We start from the raw sequence: 14,875 nt of genomic DNA on the forward strand, positions 1-14,875 counted from the left end.
ACTGTGTTTCAGCAATATATTTATAAGGTCCTACACATTGTAAGAGAAACTTCCTTTATCAGTGAAAGTATAACATAATGAGCGTCAGTTCGCCACTAATACAAAAATGGCAGGTAACTCTCATTCCTTACATTTCATATACATACTTGGTAATTCTTTGAATGTTATAACTTGGCAGTCTTCTAAAGGATGCATACCACATGTACACAAAACCTGCACGACAGCCTCCAGCTGTAACAAGGGCCCCTATATGAAAATATAAATATCCTTTGGCAGGATTTTTTAAATTAATACTTAATTCTGGAAAAATATTCCTATCTACCAACAGATATACTCTCAGGTAGACTAAGCCTGAAAGTGAAAAATACTGTTAGATTTGCTAGCTTTGGTAAAGGACATAAAACGGTACGTTGCTGGTTTTTAACCACAGATGGGCTGTAAATCTTCAAATGTTTAAGTTGTTTGCTTCAATTTCATAGCCTCTATAACCTTTAAGATATTGGCAAAATTTCTGCAAACTAAAAGCTCACTGAAGTCTTAGGTAAGATGTACCCCCAGATTTCCCAGTTTGGAATTAAAATAAAATTCTGTAACATAGCTCTGGGAAAAGAAACCTCGGTACAAAATGTAACTGCCTCTCCAAGCCCATATCTATATTTGAATGTCCTTGTGACAAGACCTTAAGGTATTCAGAGGAGCAAGATGGAGCTGCTTTTACCTTTTACTTAAAGCCCTCCAAAAACACCAACAGGTAGCGGTTACTACTTCACAGGTAGCGTTATTGGACTGCAGACTACAGCAAGATAAAGAAAACTGGGTTCTGCTGGGTGAAACATGAAAGTTGCAAACAAATCTCCTCCCTGCTCATTACATCTGTGCATGGCACAGCCTTTCTTCTTCCCTTGTGCTCAGTCCAGCAGGTTTTCCCAAAGCTACAACAACCTGTATCTACAGAGGCTACAAAATTTTTCCTTTTTTCTTCCCCTTTGAAACGCAGACATGGGCCTTTCTACCACTCTTCTCCGCATCACCACCCGTGCTGCAAATTCCCAGCTCGCTGTCTCCCTCCTGCCTAACTCCTCCCCTGGGAACTTCCCCAAATGAGCTTTCTGGCACTGTCTTTGCCTCACCCCCAAAAATACTCAGGCTCAATATTCAGTGGCAGAGAGGACAACACAAGGAAACAGTCCTTCTCCTGCTGCACATACAAGTCCTTTTACCAGAAAGGCCAACAAAATACAGTAAAGGGTGAAGAACCACACGCAAAAGGTATCATCGCCATCAGAACCTGGAAAACCATGATGTGCTTCTTAGGTTGCGCTGAGGTGGTCCACTCAACAGAAACCTTTTCCAGTGGTTTCTATATTGCTACCAAAGTCTCTTATACCAGTGAGCGTATTTAATTGTGCACCTCACTAATACCAGACACGAGGGCTATTTTGTACATTCATAACTCTTCTGCTTAGTACAGAAGGAGCCTTTTCTGTAAAACTAAGGTGAATCTTACTTTTGGTGCATGCCACTGTTGTTTGTATGGAATTAGAGTCTCTCTCAAACGCATCAATCCACTGCAGAAACGCTACACAAAAATCAGGAGAGAGTTTGGGACCTAAGTAGTATACAACCTAGATGGTCACAAACACATGCAAGCCCCTTTAAAATATTACTCTAGTTTTGTGAGATTAAAGATTGAGTTATTATTCATTTCTTTGAACTCTTACTCTGAGATGTCTTAGAGAAGATCTGGCAGAACCCAATCTTCACTGTATTTAAACGTATTTTCTGAATCCTTATTTTTTCATATATGGTTTACAGAGACTCATGTCTTGGTTTTTGTCAAAGATAACTGAGGGGTTACACAGGTCTGATCATAACTCTTCATATTGGCAGTAAGACTCGAGGAAACTCTGAATTCTGGCACTTTATACTGAAGGGATCCCTAAACGATTCTGTTCTTCTCACAATCATTCAAGAACCTGAAAGTCCAGAGAGTAGCCTCAAATCTCTCATTCCCATAAATTTAACAGAGGTCACAGCATGGCCAATTCAGCTGAAAAGTGTTATTACAGAAAAACTTGATGATACTTTTATGTTCACTGATGTGAACATAATTCTCTGGGTCTTTTAGCTACAGATAGCATGTCTTATCCATAGAGACACTTCAGCAGATATATACGGTACCATGAGCAAAGTTAGAAGTGATGAATTCTCTGATTTATAACTTCTACTGATAACAAGATGATAGAAAATCTTAAATGTATAGGTGTTATTATACACACTGTGTAACTTCGCTCAGCAGAGAACGGATGTGAAAAAAAAAATGCTTATCACACCTGAACTAGGGAACCACTTCATTGAATGACCCTTGTTGCCTGTAAAGAATTGAGCTGATCTCTAACCAATGCACAAGAATCTTAACGATTGGGTTAGCTTTGAAAGCGCTAAGTGTGGATGTGGGTCTATAATCCTTACTGCTTTTAAGGATCACACGCAGGAAGAAAGATACATATATAGAAGACCTTTTTTTCTTGACAGATTTAATATTCTAAAGAGATCTCAAACTGCTGAGTTGACATTGTACCTCCTAAAGATCAACCACTGGTTTTTAACTACGTAGGCACAAGAAAGTAATTATTATAAACTCATTAGTGATGAGGAGCTAGACAAACAGTCCAAATCCTCCTCCTTCCATTTTAAAGCTTTGGTGACTGGCAAAACTGGACTCAAGTGAGAGCCCCTTGGTTATAGCCCATTTAAAGCAGAGGTTGTGTTCACCCACATTAGGCTGCAGTTGCGTATCAGTGCCATAAGGGTCCTCAGCACTGGTCTCCCTGTGACCTGAGAGTTTAAGCACACAGCCTAGATAAATATGAATTTGTTAATCTTTATTAGAAATCTACTTCTAAAGCTGATTCACAGCGAAGTCACTTAGTCAGATGAAATCATTGCACACTAAACAATCCCGTTAGAGATGTTTATCCAAGCAAAGGACATTCAATTGTATTTTCATTAGTAGCACTATATGGTTATTGTCCTTAAAACCAAGGCTCTTAGACTTAATCTATTTGCTTACAGCTGAATTTTCTTACGAACTAAAAGCTCAATTTTACTACACTGTGGCATTACAAAATTAGGTTGCCTGTAGATTAATAAAACAGAGATTTGAGGCTCGAAAGTGGTCCTGCCCAGTATTGCAGCTCTACCAGTGGACTGTCTGAAACTTTAAGGAGTCGTGGGTTATCTAATTCTAATGATACACATTATTAAATAGAACATTATTTAATGAGAAGTCACCGGCTGTGATGAACAGCAGGCGATTCATCTATCAAGAGAATAGTTTTGTTTTGTTTTTTAAACAGAAGATATGATGTTTTGCTCTGCTTAATTCTGTACGGCTCAAGAAGATGGGAAAGATGGTTGATCTCATCCTTTTTACTTTCTATAGCCATTTTCTGGAAGGACAAGTCCTCCCATTAAGTGAGGGGGGAGTTTCTGGTTTCCTTGTCTCATAGCACTCGCTGCTTTCCTACCAGTGGCGCAAAGGCAGCGGAGCCCAAGGCAGAGTTCACCACTGGCTTACCAAAGTCAGTCAACAGCTGTCTGAGACTCCTCCTTTGGCCTCAATCTCAAGACAGCCACAGATTTTGGGAGCCTGAAGTTGAGCCTTTATTTTTGAAAATGGGGAAAAATATAGTTTCTTTCCTAACAGTGCTTTTTAGTTTTTAGCTTATTATCTGTTCACTCGACTATGCCTTCCAGGAAGATGCCACTGCATTTTATATTATGTTCACATGTATTTGTACGGATTTTTGCAGTGCTAACTTTAACTCAAGTCAGGGTATATTTTACTTAGAAGTAAAATTTCTTTTTTTTTCTCTCCAAATAAAATGGAGTTTTCTCCATTTATCAGTTACAAAAAGCATTTCTACCTAATAAAAGGTGTATTATAACATTAGTAAATAACATTTTTGTTTCTTGTACAGCTTTGCAGTAAAGGTTCTGCTATAGACAATACCTTTGTGTCATCTCCAGAAGATATTTCCAGTATCGCCAGTTTTATTGAGACAAAGCTTGTAACCTGCTACTTGAAACTGAGGAAGCCTGATGATGCTCTGAATCATTCACACAGGTAAAACTAAATATTGATTAGATACACTGCTAAGACTGAAATCAAAAATTAAAAAAAGACTATGAATAAATCCTGTGCAGGAAGAATCAATCTAGTAATGAGAAAAGAGGAATCAGTAAAACACAACTTACACATGGCATTGATGTTTAGATTGGACTAATTCTCAGCATTTGAGACATTAAGCCACGATAGCTATGTACACATTTACTGCTTTGATGGTGCAGTAGGTAAGGATATTGCACGTGAGTCACTTGCAGAGTTCAGGGCACCCTTAAGATTGAAGCTAGACAAATATAAACATGTTCAGCCTTAGATGACAGTAATGATATTATAAGCTCTTGATCTTTTTCAAGTCAGATTAGGTCAGGGATGGCTTCAAATTATTTTCTTTACATAATTCCTCATGGGCTCGCTTGTGATCCACATCAAAGACCAGGACCACCAGCAATGCATAAAGAAGCCAGAAACAAAACTTGCACACGGTGGAGATGAAATTCCCATTAGTTTCAGATGAGTTGGGATTTTGCCGGGTTTGTGCTGCCTTTAATTAACATTCAGGCATAACGAGAGTTTCTGTTAAGCGCATGCAAGTCCTGCCAGCAACACTTTGTTATTGCGGTCTCTGTTCATTTTTTCCCTTGCATGAGATGTATTAAGATGGACACTGCAATTAGTGCAGGGTGAGGATTTTTTCATACAATCATCTCAAATAAACGTAACTACAAAAGAGTAGTTAGAACAAACGAGGAGGCACATGGTTACGCCCAATGCACAGGAGACAGTGGTAAAGAATATTGTGTTGGTATAGAAATGCAATGCCATCGTGGCAGCAGGTTCCTTTAGCTACGCGCAAAGTCATGGGAAATCTGAGAATCCTGACTTAAGGACGAGGTCTTCATCTCCCGTCCGCACTCATCCCCGCCCCTTTCCCAAGCATGTTCCATCTTTAAAGCTATGCCTACCCGGAATCTATACACATTGTGAGGGTGCATCCTTCAGGCTACTTCCAGGTACCATTCTGGGTTGACAGCCTGAATGCCCACAAGTGGTTAGAGGACGTTAGGTGCACTACCAGCGCTCTTCTAGCAGGGACGCGGCCTGCATTCCTTTCGTGTGGAGTATTCTGCTAGGTGAGCCAAAGCATAGGAAGTGGGAAGACTGAGATTCCTGCTTAAACAAAACAAAACAAAGGAAAACCACCACACACCACAAAACAACAAAAAAAATGCACTCTTCACGCAAACTAAAAACCAACCACATTTTTTCATGGCTTCTCAAAAACCATGTTAAAAAGAAAAAATATATAAAGTTTGACTGGACACCCAACTTTTGGAAAAATGGCAATTATCGCTCTCTTATTCTAACTGATTTCCAGGAACACTAAAATAAGGAAGCAATTTGGACAGTATAGATATAACTAGAACAGAAAATACTTTTCTTTACCTCCTTTAGATAATCTTGATTTCAAAATAGTAAGATGTATTGACCCCAGTGCTACAGAAACTAAATCCCATTCGGACATGCTTTGGTTTCAATTGTCTTAAAACAGAAACCATGACCTATAGAAACCCATGACCTACAGAGAAAATAAATGGAGTCAGCTCGAGATCACTGGAAAACTGAGGGACGGAAAAATCCTCCACTTTTCTTTCTTATATATAATTATAACAATTTGTTCTTAACTCCTCTAGTTACATAGCACAAAGAAAAGTGTCAATCAGTAATGTTTATTTTCAATATAATTCATTTATTAGCTTGCAGAATGGGAGCATATCTAGTGACCACAGTTGCCACGTTGTAAAGCGCAGGAACTGATATAATAGTATACCACTAAAATATATTCTGAGACATAATTAACAAAAAGACAAAACTTGAAATATAATCAATAGCTGTATTTTTTCAAAAAGAATAAATAAATTACTCTGAGCTCTCCTACTAAAAATAGCTTACTGCCATCAGTTAACTAGTGCATATAGAATTTTTATTCCCATTGAGTTTTTATGTCATCACCACATTGTAATGGTTTGCTGGTAATCCTTTGGCGTTAATCATGAATCCAAATTAAAATATTCATTTCTGCATTTATTTGCATTTACTGAACTATTCTTTCTTTAATTTCATGTAGATTTCACAGCTCCTGCATTCATTTCTGAAACCGTAATAGCTAAAAATCGGCCTTAATATTCTCATACATAGCTGTATCAAATATATAGAAGTGGGGTTTGCTAGGAAGAAATCTTACAAAATATCACAACTAGAGAAACAGAGAAAATAGAGCAAAACTCCAGCAGCTCGGTTTTAAAGTGTTCAAGAAGAGGCATCTGCAGGGGAATAGCTTTCCCGTTCTTAAGAAAGGAAAGTGAGTACAATTTATATCATCAGCTTTAGATCCTGTATGAGAAGCCAAGTCTGGGTCCTCCTGAAAAGTGGAAATTGTATTCTCTCGTTTCTTAATATCAAAATTTAAGGCTGCCTTTAGCATCACTGGCACAGTTGAGGACACTGGCTGGGTTCTGATCATTTGTCAGGTTGATACAAAAGATTTACCCTTTGCGATCAAACACTATTAAAAGCACTTCTCATCCGTCACAGCTCTGAACAAACGTGCCATGGATTGACCTCACCAAGCAACATCTGCAGTAACCTACTTGACCACCACTTTTCATCATAAGATAGCCATCAAAATAATTCCTAACTTGCAGTCTGAAGCTATAAAATGAATCACACAGTATTTACATGCCCTGTGGTCCTTTTGGCCCAGGCATTATGGCATACCAGGGTTTAATGATCTTAATAACCCCATATGGCTTGCTGAGAAATTAGATTTTCCCTTTGGTTGCAGAAGGCAATTTTCAATTATAGCAGATGGCAAAACAGTGAAAGTCTGAGAAATCAAGAACTGACTAAGAAACCTCAGTTTAGTACTTGGGCCTTATGTTGCTCAGTCTAATAATGTCAGTGGTTGAATTTTTGCCTCCAAATGAAAACCATCTTGACGCTGAGCACAGCATTTCAGCAGAGCAGTCCCCAGTTACGCCTGCTCTCCAGAGGGCCAGGCCCAACAGAGAAGTCCGTAAAGCTGCAGTCGCATGTGGAAACGCAACCCACAGCGCATCACATATGTAGCAACCGTTAAGATTCATTTTTATTTGAAATTGGAGAGCACGATGCTGACAACTGAAGGTGGAGGGTCCTTCAAAACATGATATACACAACTTTCTCGATGAGACTCTACATCCCCTTACAGTTTCTTTGTTTATTTTGCTTTTTTCCTCCAAGCAAGCTAAAATAAATCTGCATCAACAACATATGACTTGCTGTTCGCACCTGGGAAAATAACACAGAACCTTTCTATTGGAAATATGCTTTTTGCCCCTGCACCTACACTTCCTCAGCTGCTATGGTCCTCAGGGCACACAAGATTTGAAGAATGACGGACATATGGCTTGATCCAGTTACCTAAACATAGACTGTTGTTTGTAGAGGTCCTGTACGTGGATCAAGCACTAGAAAATGTGGAGGAGGTTAATGTCACCTACCCAGCAGCAAGTCACAAAAAGCATTTTGTTTCATTTCTGCCTACTTTTGATCACTCCCTGCCCAGCTGTAGTGTGGCTGCTGGTGCCATAGGCTTCCCCTGGAAATCAGCTCCTCAGCAGGGGAACAAGGCCACCCACCACAGGAGAAAAGTCCCACCTCTTCCCAATGGGACCGGCGCCACGCCATGGGCAGCCCACAGCTGGTTGTGGGAGATGCATTGGGAAGGGCCACCTGGAAGGACGTTTGCGTCCTGCCTCTTCCCAGAGCATCCCTGGGCTTCGCTCTCTGCCCTGCTTCCCTCGGTCCGGAAAGTGTGAACGTGAGGGAGGAAGAAGAATCAGTCATTGTGGCATGTTTCTTTAACGTTATCTCTAAGTAAAGCCTGAAAAAATATGGTAATTCATGATAATGAGGACTGCTGTCCGAAGCTATTCAAAGTCTTCGGGGGTTAGCGAAGATTGTCCGGTGTCCTTGAAGACTCTGCTCAGCAGCATGACCCGCTGCCAATTCTCCCTCTCCAGAAAGGCAGCGCATAGAAAATGTAATAAATCTGTAAAGCTTTTTCCGCTCTGCCTTTTTATGTGCTCGGTGGAAGGCAGGGCTCTCCAATGCCTCTTGCTCAATTCATAGGGAGACATGCGAAGTAGAAAAAAGCACCTCTGTTAAGTAGTACACGATTGCTTTGGTGATGGCTTAACAGAGGGATTCTCTTATGGAGGCACAGGGGGAAAGAAAAAAATCTAGAATAGCTGAAGCCTCACAGATTTAATTTCCCCAGTGACTTTTCAAACACTTACAAAAGGTTTAAAATAATTATTAGTGATCAAGCATCATGCAATATCTGTCAGAAAAAAAAGCATCTCAAAACTTGTTCAGTGTATTATAGCCAGGATAAGTCAGGACTCTTTAATCCAGATTAATTCAGAACTTTTAGACTAAAAATTTGATATTCAGCTACTTCTTCATTCCCTAGCTTCCTTATTTTGCACCTTTAAAATAGGACTATATTAAAGCAAGTTGAAGAATGGAATTCTAGTGAAATATTAAATAATCAAAAATAAATAATGCAATGATGCTCTGATACAGTGCAGTCAGTGGGCATTAAAATGGAGACAGAATAGAAGAAGAGCTCAAGAAGAGCATAGATTTTTAGGTAGAAGTAGAAAAATGAGAAACATAATGGCTGATGCGGCTAATCTGTGGGAAGTCTGTAATGCAATGTATACTTTGCTCTAAACTACTCTCTTCCCTTTTCTGAAGAGGTAAAGAGATTAGGAAAGAGAAGAATTAGCAGCACCTAATTACTTCAGCAATTATGCTAGGCATATTGCAATATACATAATAGATGAGATATTATTAATACAAAGCTATTCCGTTGAGATGCTCTGGATAATATAAACCAGAAGTACTCTTAAAAAATAATTCCTTCTCATGCAGCATTTCAAATACTTCTGTATACTTCAACTTTTTATTACTTTTTAAATGAGGAGTGTTTTCTCTGGATTCTGATTCTCACCACTGAATCATATGCTATTTCCAGGTTGGTATATCAGTTACATAGTTCCTATTTTACGGGCTAAGGCTTCCTCCATTGAGGTCAAAGGCTATACTCCCCCTGACTTTGATGATGCTATATTGCAAAAATATTTATCTACACAATGTGTGGTGGGATGCAATGAAGGAAAGGCATGTTTGGGGGGGGGAAAAAAAATTGGCCTAAAAGAAATACAGTTCCTCATAAAAGGAAAATTCTAGCAACATTTAACTGTTCTATAAGAGTTGAGATACATGACCAGTCCTAATGGCCTCAGAAAATTTGGTGGTCAAGAAAATGGTACTTGTACAGATGGAAAAAATCAGTGAGCAGTACATTATGCAAACAAGGTAGGGAATGCAGAATATCTCCACTTGTGTTAAGATGTTTTGTGAGCTTTGAAACAAGATCTTTCTAAATATCTTTTTGTTCTGGACCGGAGAACATTCTCCTTTTTACCACCTTCACAGCTGAGGAATCGAGACCCATATAGCACATTTATCTTATGCTTGCAATTCAAAGCAAATTGCTGCTGCAAAACCTTTTAGCATGGCAGTTATATTTCACTTTACTGACAGAGAAAAGGCGTTGTGTGAAACCTTTTTTGGGAACCCACACTTCCTCCTTTTCTGTCTGTTTAGATACAAAAACTTCATGAAATGGTTTCTTCTGTGCACTGAAGGTCCTTGCCTGTAGATGCCATAATTGCATTTATTTCTCATTTGTTGTACAAAAAAAACCCCAACTGCACAAAGACAAGTCAGGTGTAAGAATATTTGGTCCTGTTCCTTAATCCACCTACATTTGGTAGAAGCTTTTCTGTCTTTGGTTGCAGCTGTTTGTTCGGTTCAGTGACAACAACTATATTCAAAGGGCTTCCTCATGATCTATCAGATTACCAAGGAGACCCATTCCGGACTCTGCCAGATTTGCCTTGATAAGCACTATGCGGTATGGCTAGTCCTGTAGCTGCATCTCCCTGCGGTGGTCCTGGCTTCTTTGTTGTCCTCCAGCTTTTTTCTCTGTAACACAGATGTTATCTAATTTTTTATGTCACTTCTTTAAAAATAGTGGCCAGGGTAGGGAGGGAAGGGGGCTCCTTCCTTCAGGGACCAGAGCACTCACGCAGGGGGAAAGAAGGTCCCCAAGAGCAGGGCAGGGTGGGCAGAGTCACAGCCAGGCATTTGGTGGCAATAGAAAGAAAACTCCCCATGGACCAATTGGTCCGAACCTGTCCAGCCACCAAGAGACTGAAAAAAAACTCAAGAGAAAGGCCCTACCTCCCTCATATGCCCCTTCAGGTGGCTCTCCACACCACAGATGCCCTCCTTCTTCCTTTAATTATTAAAGCCCACTAGCACTGAAACCACCGCACTCTTGTCCTCTAGGAGAAAGCGTTTCTGCATGCCTGCTTTCACAAGCCTACCAAATATTTCCACCAGCTTGTCGCAACAGGGAGGTTTTTTTGCTCTTCAGGACGTCAGCTTTGGTAAACTCTCACATAGCGCAAGGAAGCCCACAAGCTTTTGCGTATCCAAGACACGTCCCTCTTAGTTCCCTACAAGAGCGCCGGGAAAAGTGGTTTAGAATACAAAGTTGGCTGCAAGCAAAAGTACCACCATGAGGTCCTCGGATAAAACTTAAATAAAACCACAACATAGTCGCACATGCAAATGGCAGGAAAATGTGATGAGGTTGATTCCTGGCTACCATAGGGTTCAGGAATTTGACTGCCTCTACTAGAGTTGAACTCTTAAACCAGCCCTTGGGATCACAGAAAGGAGCCTGGCAGACTCAGACAGATGTAAGACAAGCGCTACACAGCAGATAAGCTACCTGCCATATAGATGAAACAAGGAGGAAGAAGGAAGTTGAGGTTCAGCGTAATCGTACAGGATTTGTCAGGTTCATCTGTAAGTATATTGGGGCTGGATCATCAGCTGTACTGATTGACAGCATTCACTGCAGATAAAAGCAGTGTATTAGTCTACAGCAACTGATTACATGGTTCTGCTGAATACTAGTTGACACATTACTTGCACTGACGTTGTATTTAACGTTGCGGTGAAGAACGCCTCAGCGACTACATCTGTACAGTCACTCAGTACCAGCGACACGCGGATGCGCCAGCACAGACCCTGCCATACCCACCCGTGCTAGCTTTGCATCTCTCTGCAGAGGCACATACTGCTTTAGCAGGGAATTCTTACTTCTGATAAATCACCTAATTCCTCTCTAACAGTCAATTAAAATTAACTATTAAAATGCATTTGTACAGAAGACCACACTGTATCACAGGAAATCATGGACAACTAAGAAAAAGAAAGACCTTCTGCCACTCTAATTAAAGAAATAACTGCATGCACCTCTACGAAAAAGCTGGCTTTTACCCACAGTACTAGCAAGAAAAACTAGTTTATCCGCTTTAGTGGTGAAGTGTATTTTTTCACTTGTTTCATTTATAGAATCATCTCATTGACTTTTTCTTGGCCTATAAAGGCCAAACAGGAATGACGTGGTAGATAGTAGCAGAGGCACTTTTTCATGTCAGTCAGATTAGAGTTAAATCCCTGTTGCGTTTGGGAAGGAATTTGCTAGAGAATGTGCACCTTGGAGAAAAGGCAATGTGATTTCTAGTAGCCAGTTTTGTTGTAGCAATCCGAGTTTTCTGCCACACCTCTTTTCTTAACGCCAGGCAGTAAGATTGAAAGAAAAATTTGGAGAGAAAACCACAGACTAATGTGTGCATCTTTGATTCGCATACTCCAAATGCTATGATGGGGAGAGAGTTGATGCCTTCTTCCCTCCTCCTCACAGTTTGAAAAGAGATAATAGGACAAACACTGTATTATTTTTAAGAGAAGATGTCAAGATGAAAAAATGAAAATGTCAAAAAAGAGGCTGATATACAGCATTACTTAAGGAGTGTTTTGTTGAGAAAAACTGACCAAATGATTTACGAAAGGCTTTTAACAGGGCAGTCTTTGGATTACAATGAAGATGAAAAATAAATGAAAATCTATTTCAAGTTTACTTTAGCCTAGTCATTTGACAGATGAGGGCAAAACCTGGCAAGAACACAAGTTTTAATCTTCAGATGTAGTGACTTTATTTGCAGTTTTGCGGATTAGAAGTTTTCTCTGTGCAAAATAAGAGCTATCCATTTTCAGACGTTTCCAGCCAAAACAACTTTTTCTACCTGAAGCTCCCATGAGAGACACATGAGTAAAAAGACCAAAGGACCGATGCTTCTGCTCATGGCACAAATCACCACACGCAGACATTGTGCCGACTGTGCTGCAGCCGGTGTGCCCACCACCTTCCTAATTCTTCTTTCAAGCCTCCCTCTTGAAACATATCCCTCCTAATTAATTACTGGATTACCAGCCTAGTATCAAGACTGCTCATGGCTGGAGGTGGATCTTGGAGCATGGACTTGTTCTCAGTATGCACAACCTGGCACATTCCTGCCTGGCCAGATGGGTTCCCCATCTGCTCCTATTTGAAAGAGAACTTCCTGGAATTAGGGTTTTCCTCTTAACCTTTGTTTGTATGATTCCTTTGCTTCCTATTTTCATTCAGGTTTTTTTCCCCCCTTTTCACCAAAATCACCTGAACCACTTCACAGTCAGATTTAAAATCCAAAGAGACAGCTCTGCACGGTTTTAGGGCACGCTTGGCATTAAAGTAGCACCGCTCCGCACGAAGGCTACTGAACTGGAGCTGCATCAGTACAGCAAAGGGCTACTTTTGGGTAGAGCAGTAATACAGCAGAAATTATTTCTAGTGTATAGGCTACAGAGAGCCTAGCAACATCAAACCAAACTGCCAGGAGTCAAAGGTAGCTTTCTGATAATTTGCTCAAGCTATTAGGGCATGCTATAATATTTTTCAGTATAGAATTTATAGATTGAGAGCGGCAGTTGATCTTTTTAAGACTAGTAAAAAAATCAAGATGGAAAATGGAGAGCTGATATCTAATTCTATGAAAATCTGACACAGTTCTGTATTTATTATAAGCCTATCACAGCACATCCTGCTCAAAGACTTACAGAAAATGTGTTGCTAGCTACCAGGGAATTATTGATTTTTTAATTTTTTCCCCTCATAGTGCTATTGCTTGGCTGTGGTAGAACCAATGACTTGGAGAGGGGAGAGGAAAAAAAAAAAAAATCAATATTACTGTTATCAACTGTTGACTACAGTTTACAACAGCAATAATCTCCTTTAAAATAGCTTGCAGAAGTACCAGTTGTCATCTATGTAACATATTACTGTTTTGGTCAAATCATTAAATGCCAATAGTATTTGATGTTTTGGTGATTTTCTTGTAGTTAAATTAAGTTTTGGTGACCATCAGTATTGTCTAAACTTCAGATCTGAACCACGTTTGGCTGAGAACTGCAGCGTTCACTGTTGGCATTATCTTTTCATTACTGATAAGAGTGATCCGTTCCCCTCCTTAAGACCAATTAATTTTTAACATCCCATGCTGTTTCCTACGTTGTATTTTAGTTCAGTATTTAGATGTGCCCCCAGTCACTAAGGTCTGCACTTCTTTCAGTAATGCCTTAAGTTACACGATTGCATTTCTCACCGGGCTTCTCCCCACACCTTCTTCCCAGCGAGGCAGTTCCTGCAGGGAACTTTCTCTCAATACAGTTTTCTGAGCATTTTTTTCAAATGTCGGACTGGGAAGCACAGTTCTGAGGTGCTTCTTAGTTCTTTTATCACATTAGCATGGTCTTCAGCAGACCTGCCTCTCCAGAGCACAGAGCAGCTCTGCTCATACAGAGTAAAGCTTTACTGTGCCAGAACCAAAATGTCACTGGTTACATCTACTTTAGCGGTTTGGTGCAATAGTAGGCTTGTGCTCCACTTTACCCAATTTTCTCTATTTTCTGCATGCTATATCATTCACAGACCAATTTTGGCACCCACAAACTAGGTTAATTTCAGCAAAAACTACCTGCATGTTCTGCATGAGCTGTGCACAAAATACAAGTAGGACCTAATGAAGGCACGGGAACCCAAACCAACGGCTGACCTTCAAGAGCTTTGAGCAACAAGCATGGGGACACTTTGGTTAAGGGAGCAGACTAAACCTAGTCTGAAATAAAAGCCCCAGCTGTCTACAATATGGATGCAAGTGCCTCAACATTAGTTTCTCTGATCTACTGATCCACTCCTTATACATCTAATTACTTGCAAATGTAGATGCAACCGTTCAGAGCTTTAGGCCTCCTTCTGTATGCCTTGGAGAAAGTGCCTGCCAAGTTAATTTGATTCACAAGTCTACTGTGTCTTGGAGACACCTTAAGTTTTAATTTATTTTGAAAGCTCCTTCTGAAGACCACAGACATACAGTCCATGAGTGCTGAATACATACAGAAAAGACAGTTGTTGGTATTCTAAAATGCACTGGGTGTTTCCATAGGTGCGAATTTATAGCCGAATGTGTTTACATATATATTTATGTTTCAAGGTGATGAATAAATTTTAATAAACAATTTCATTATGAAGAGGATTAGTTCTGTGGTTATTAGACTGAAGTCACAAGTGTAGTAGTTTTTAATGCTAACATGATATTCAAAATTTCAATGGGAAAACAAAAGCCAGTTTGCAAGTTTCCTTGTAAAAGAAAGTAGTGTTAAGCTCTTTTTTGATTTCAT

General features: G+C 39.9%; 1 protein-coding gene across 1 annotated transcript in view; it reads left to right on the forward strand.

Annotated features, from left to right (window-relative positions):
* Positions 1-14,875, forward strand: part of SPATA16 (spermatogenesis associated 16) — an 80,054-nt gene that overhangs the window by 11,265 nt on the left and 53,914 nt on the right. The window contains exon 2 of the mRNA XM_082003650.1: positions 3,984-4,129. Within this exon, the coding sequence (XP_081859776.1) occupies positions 3,984-4,129 (146 nt within the window). The remainder of the gene's footprint in view (positions 1-3,983; positions 4,130-14,875) is intronic.

The sequence above is a fragment of the Phaethon aethereus genome, assembly GCF_964289735.1.
Source record: "Phaethon aethereus genome assembly, chromosome: 9".
Classification (NCBI taxonomy): Eukaryota; Metazoa; Chordata; class Aves; order Phaethontiformes; family Phaethontidae; genus Phaethon; species Phaethon aethereus.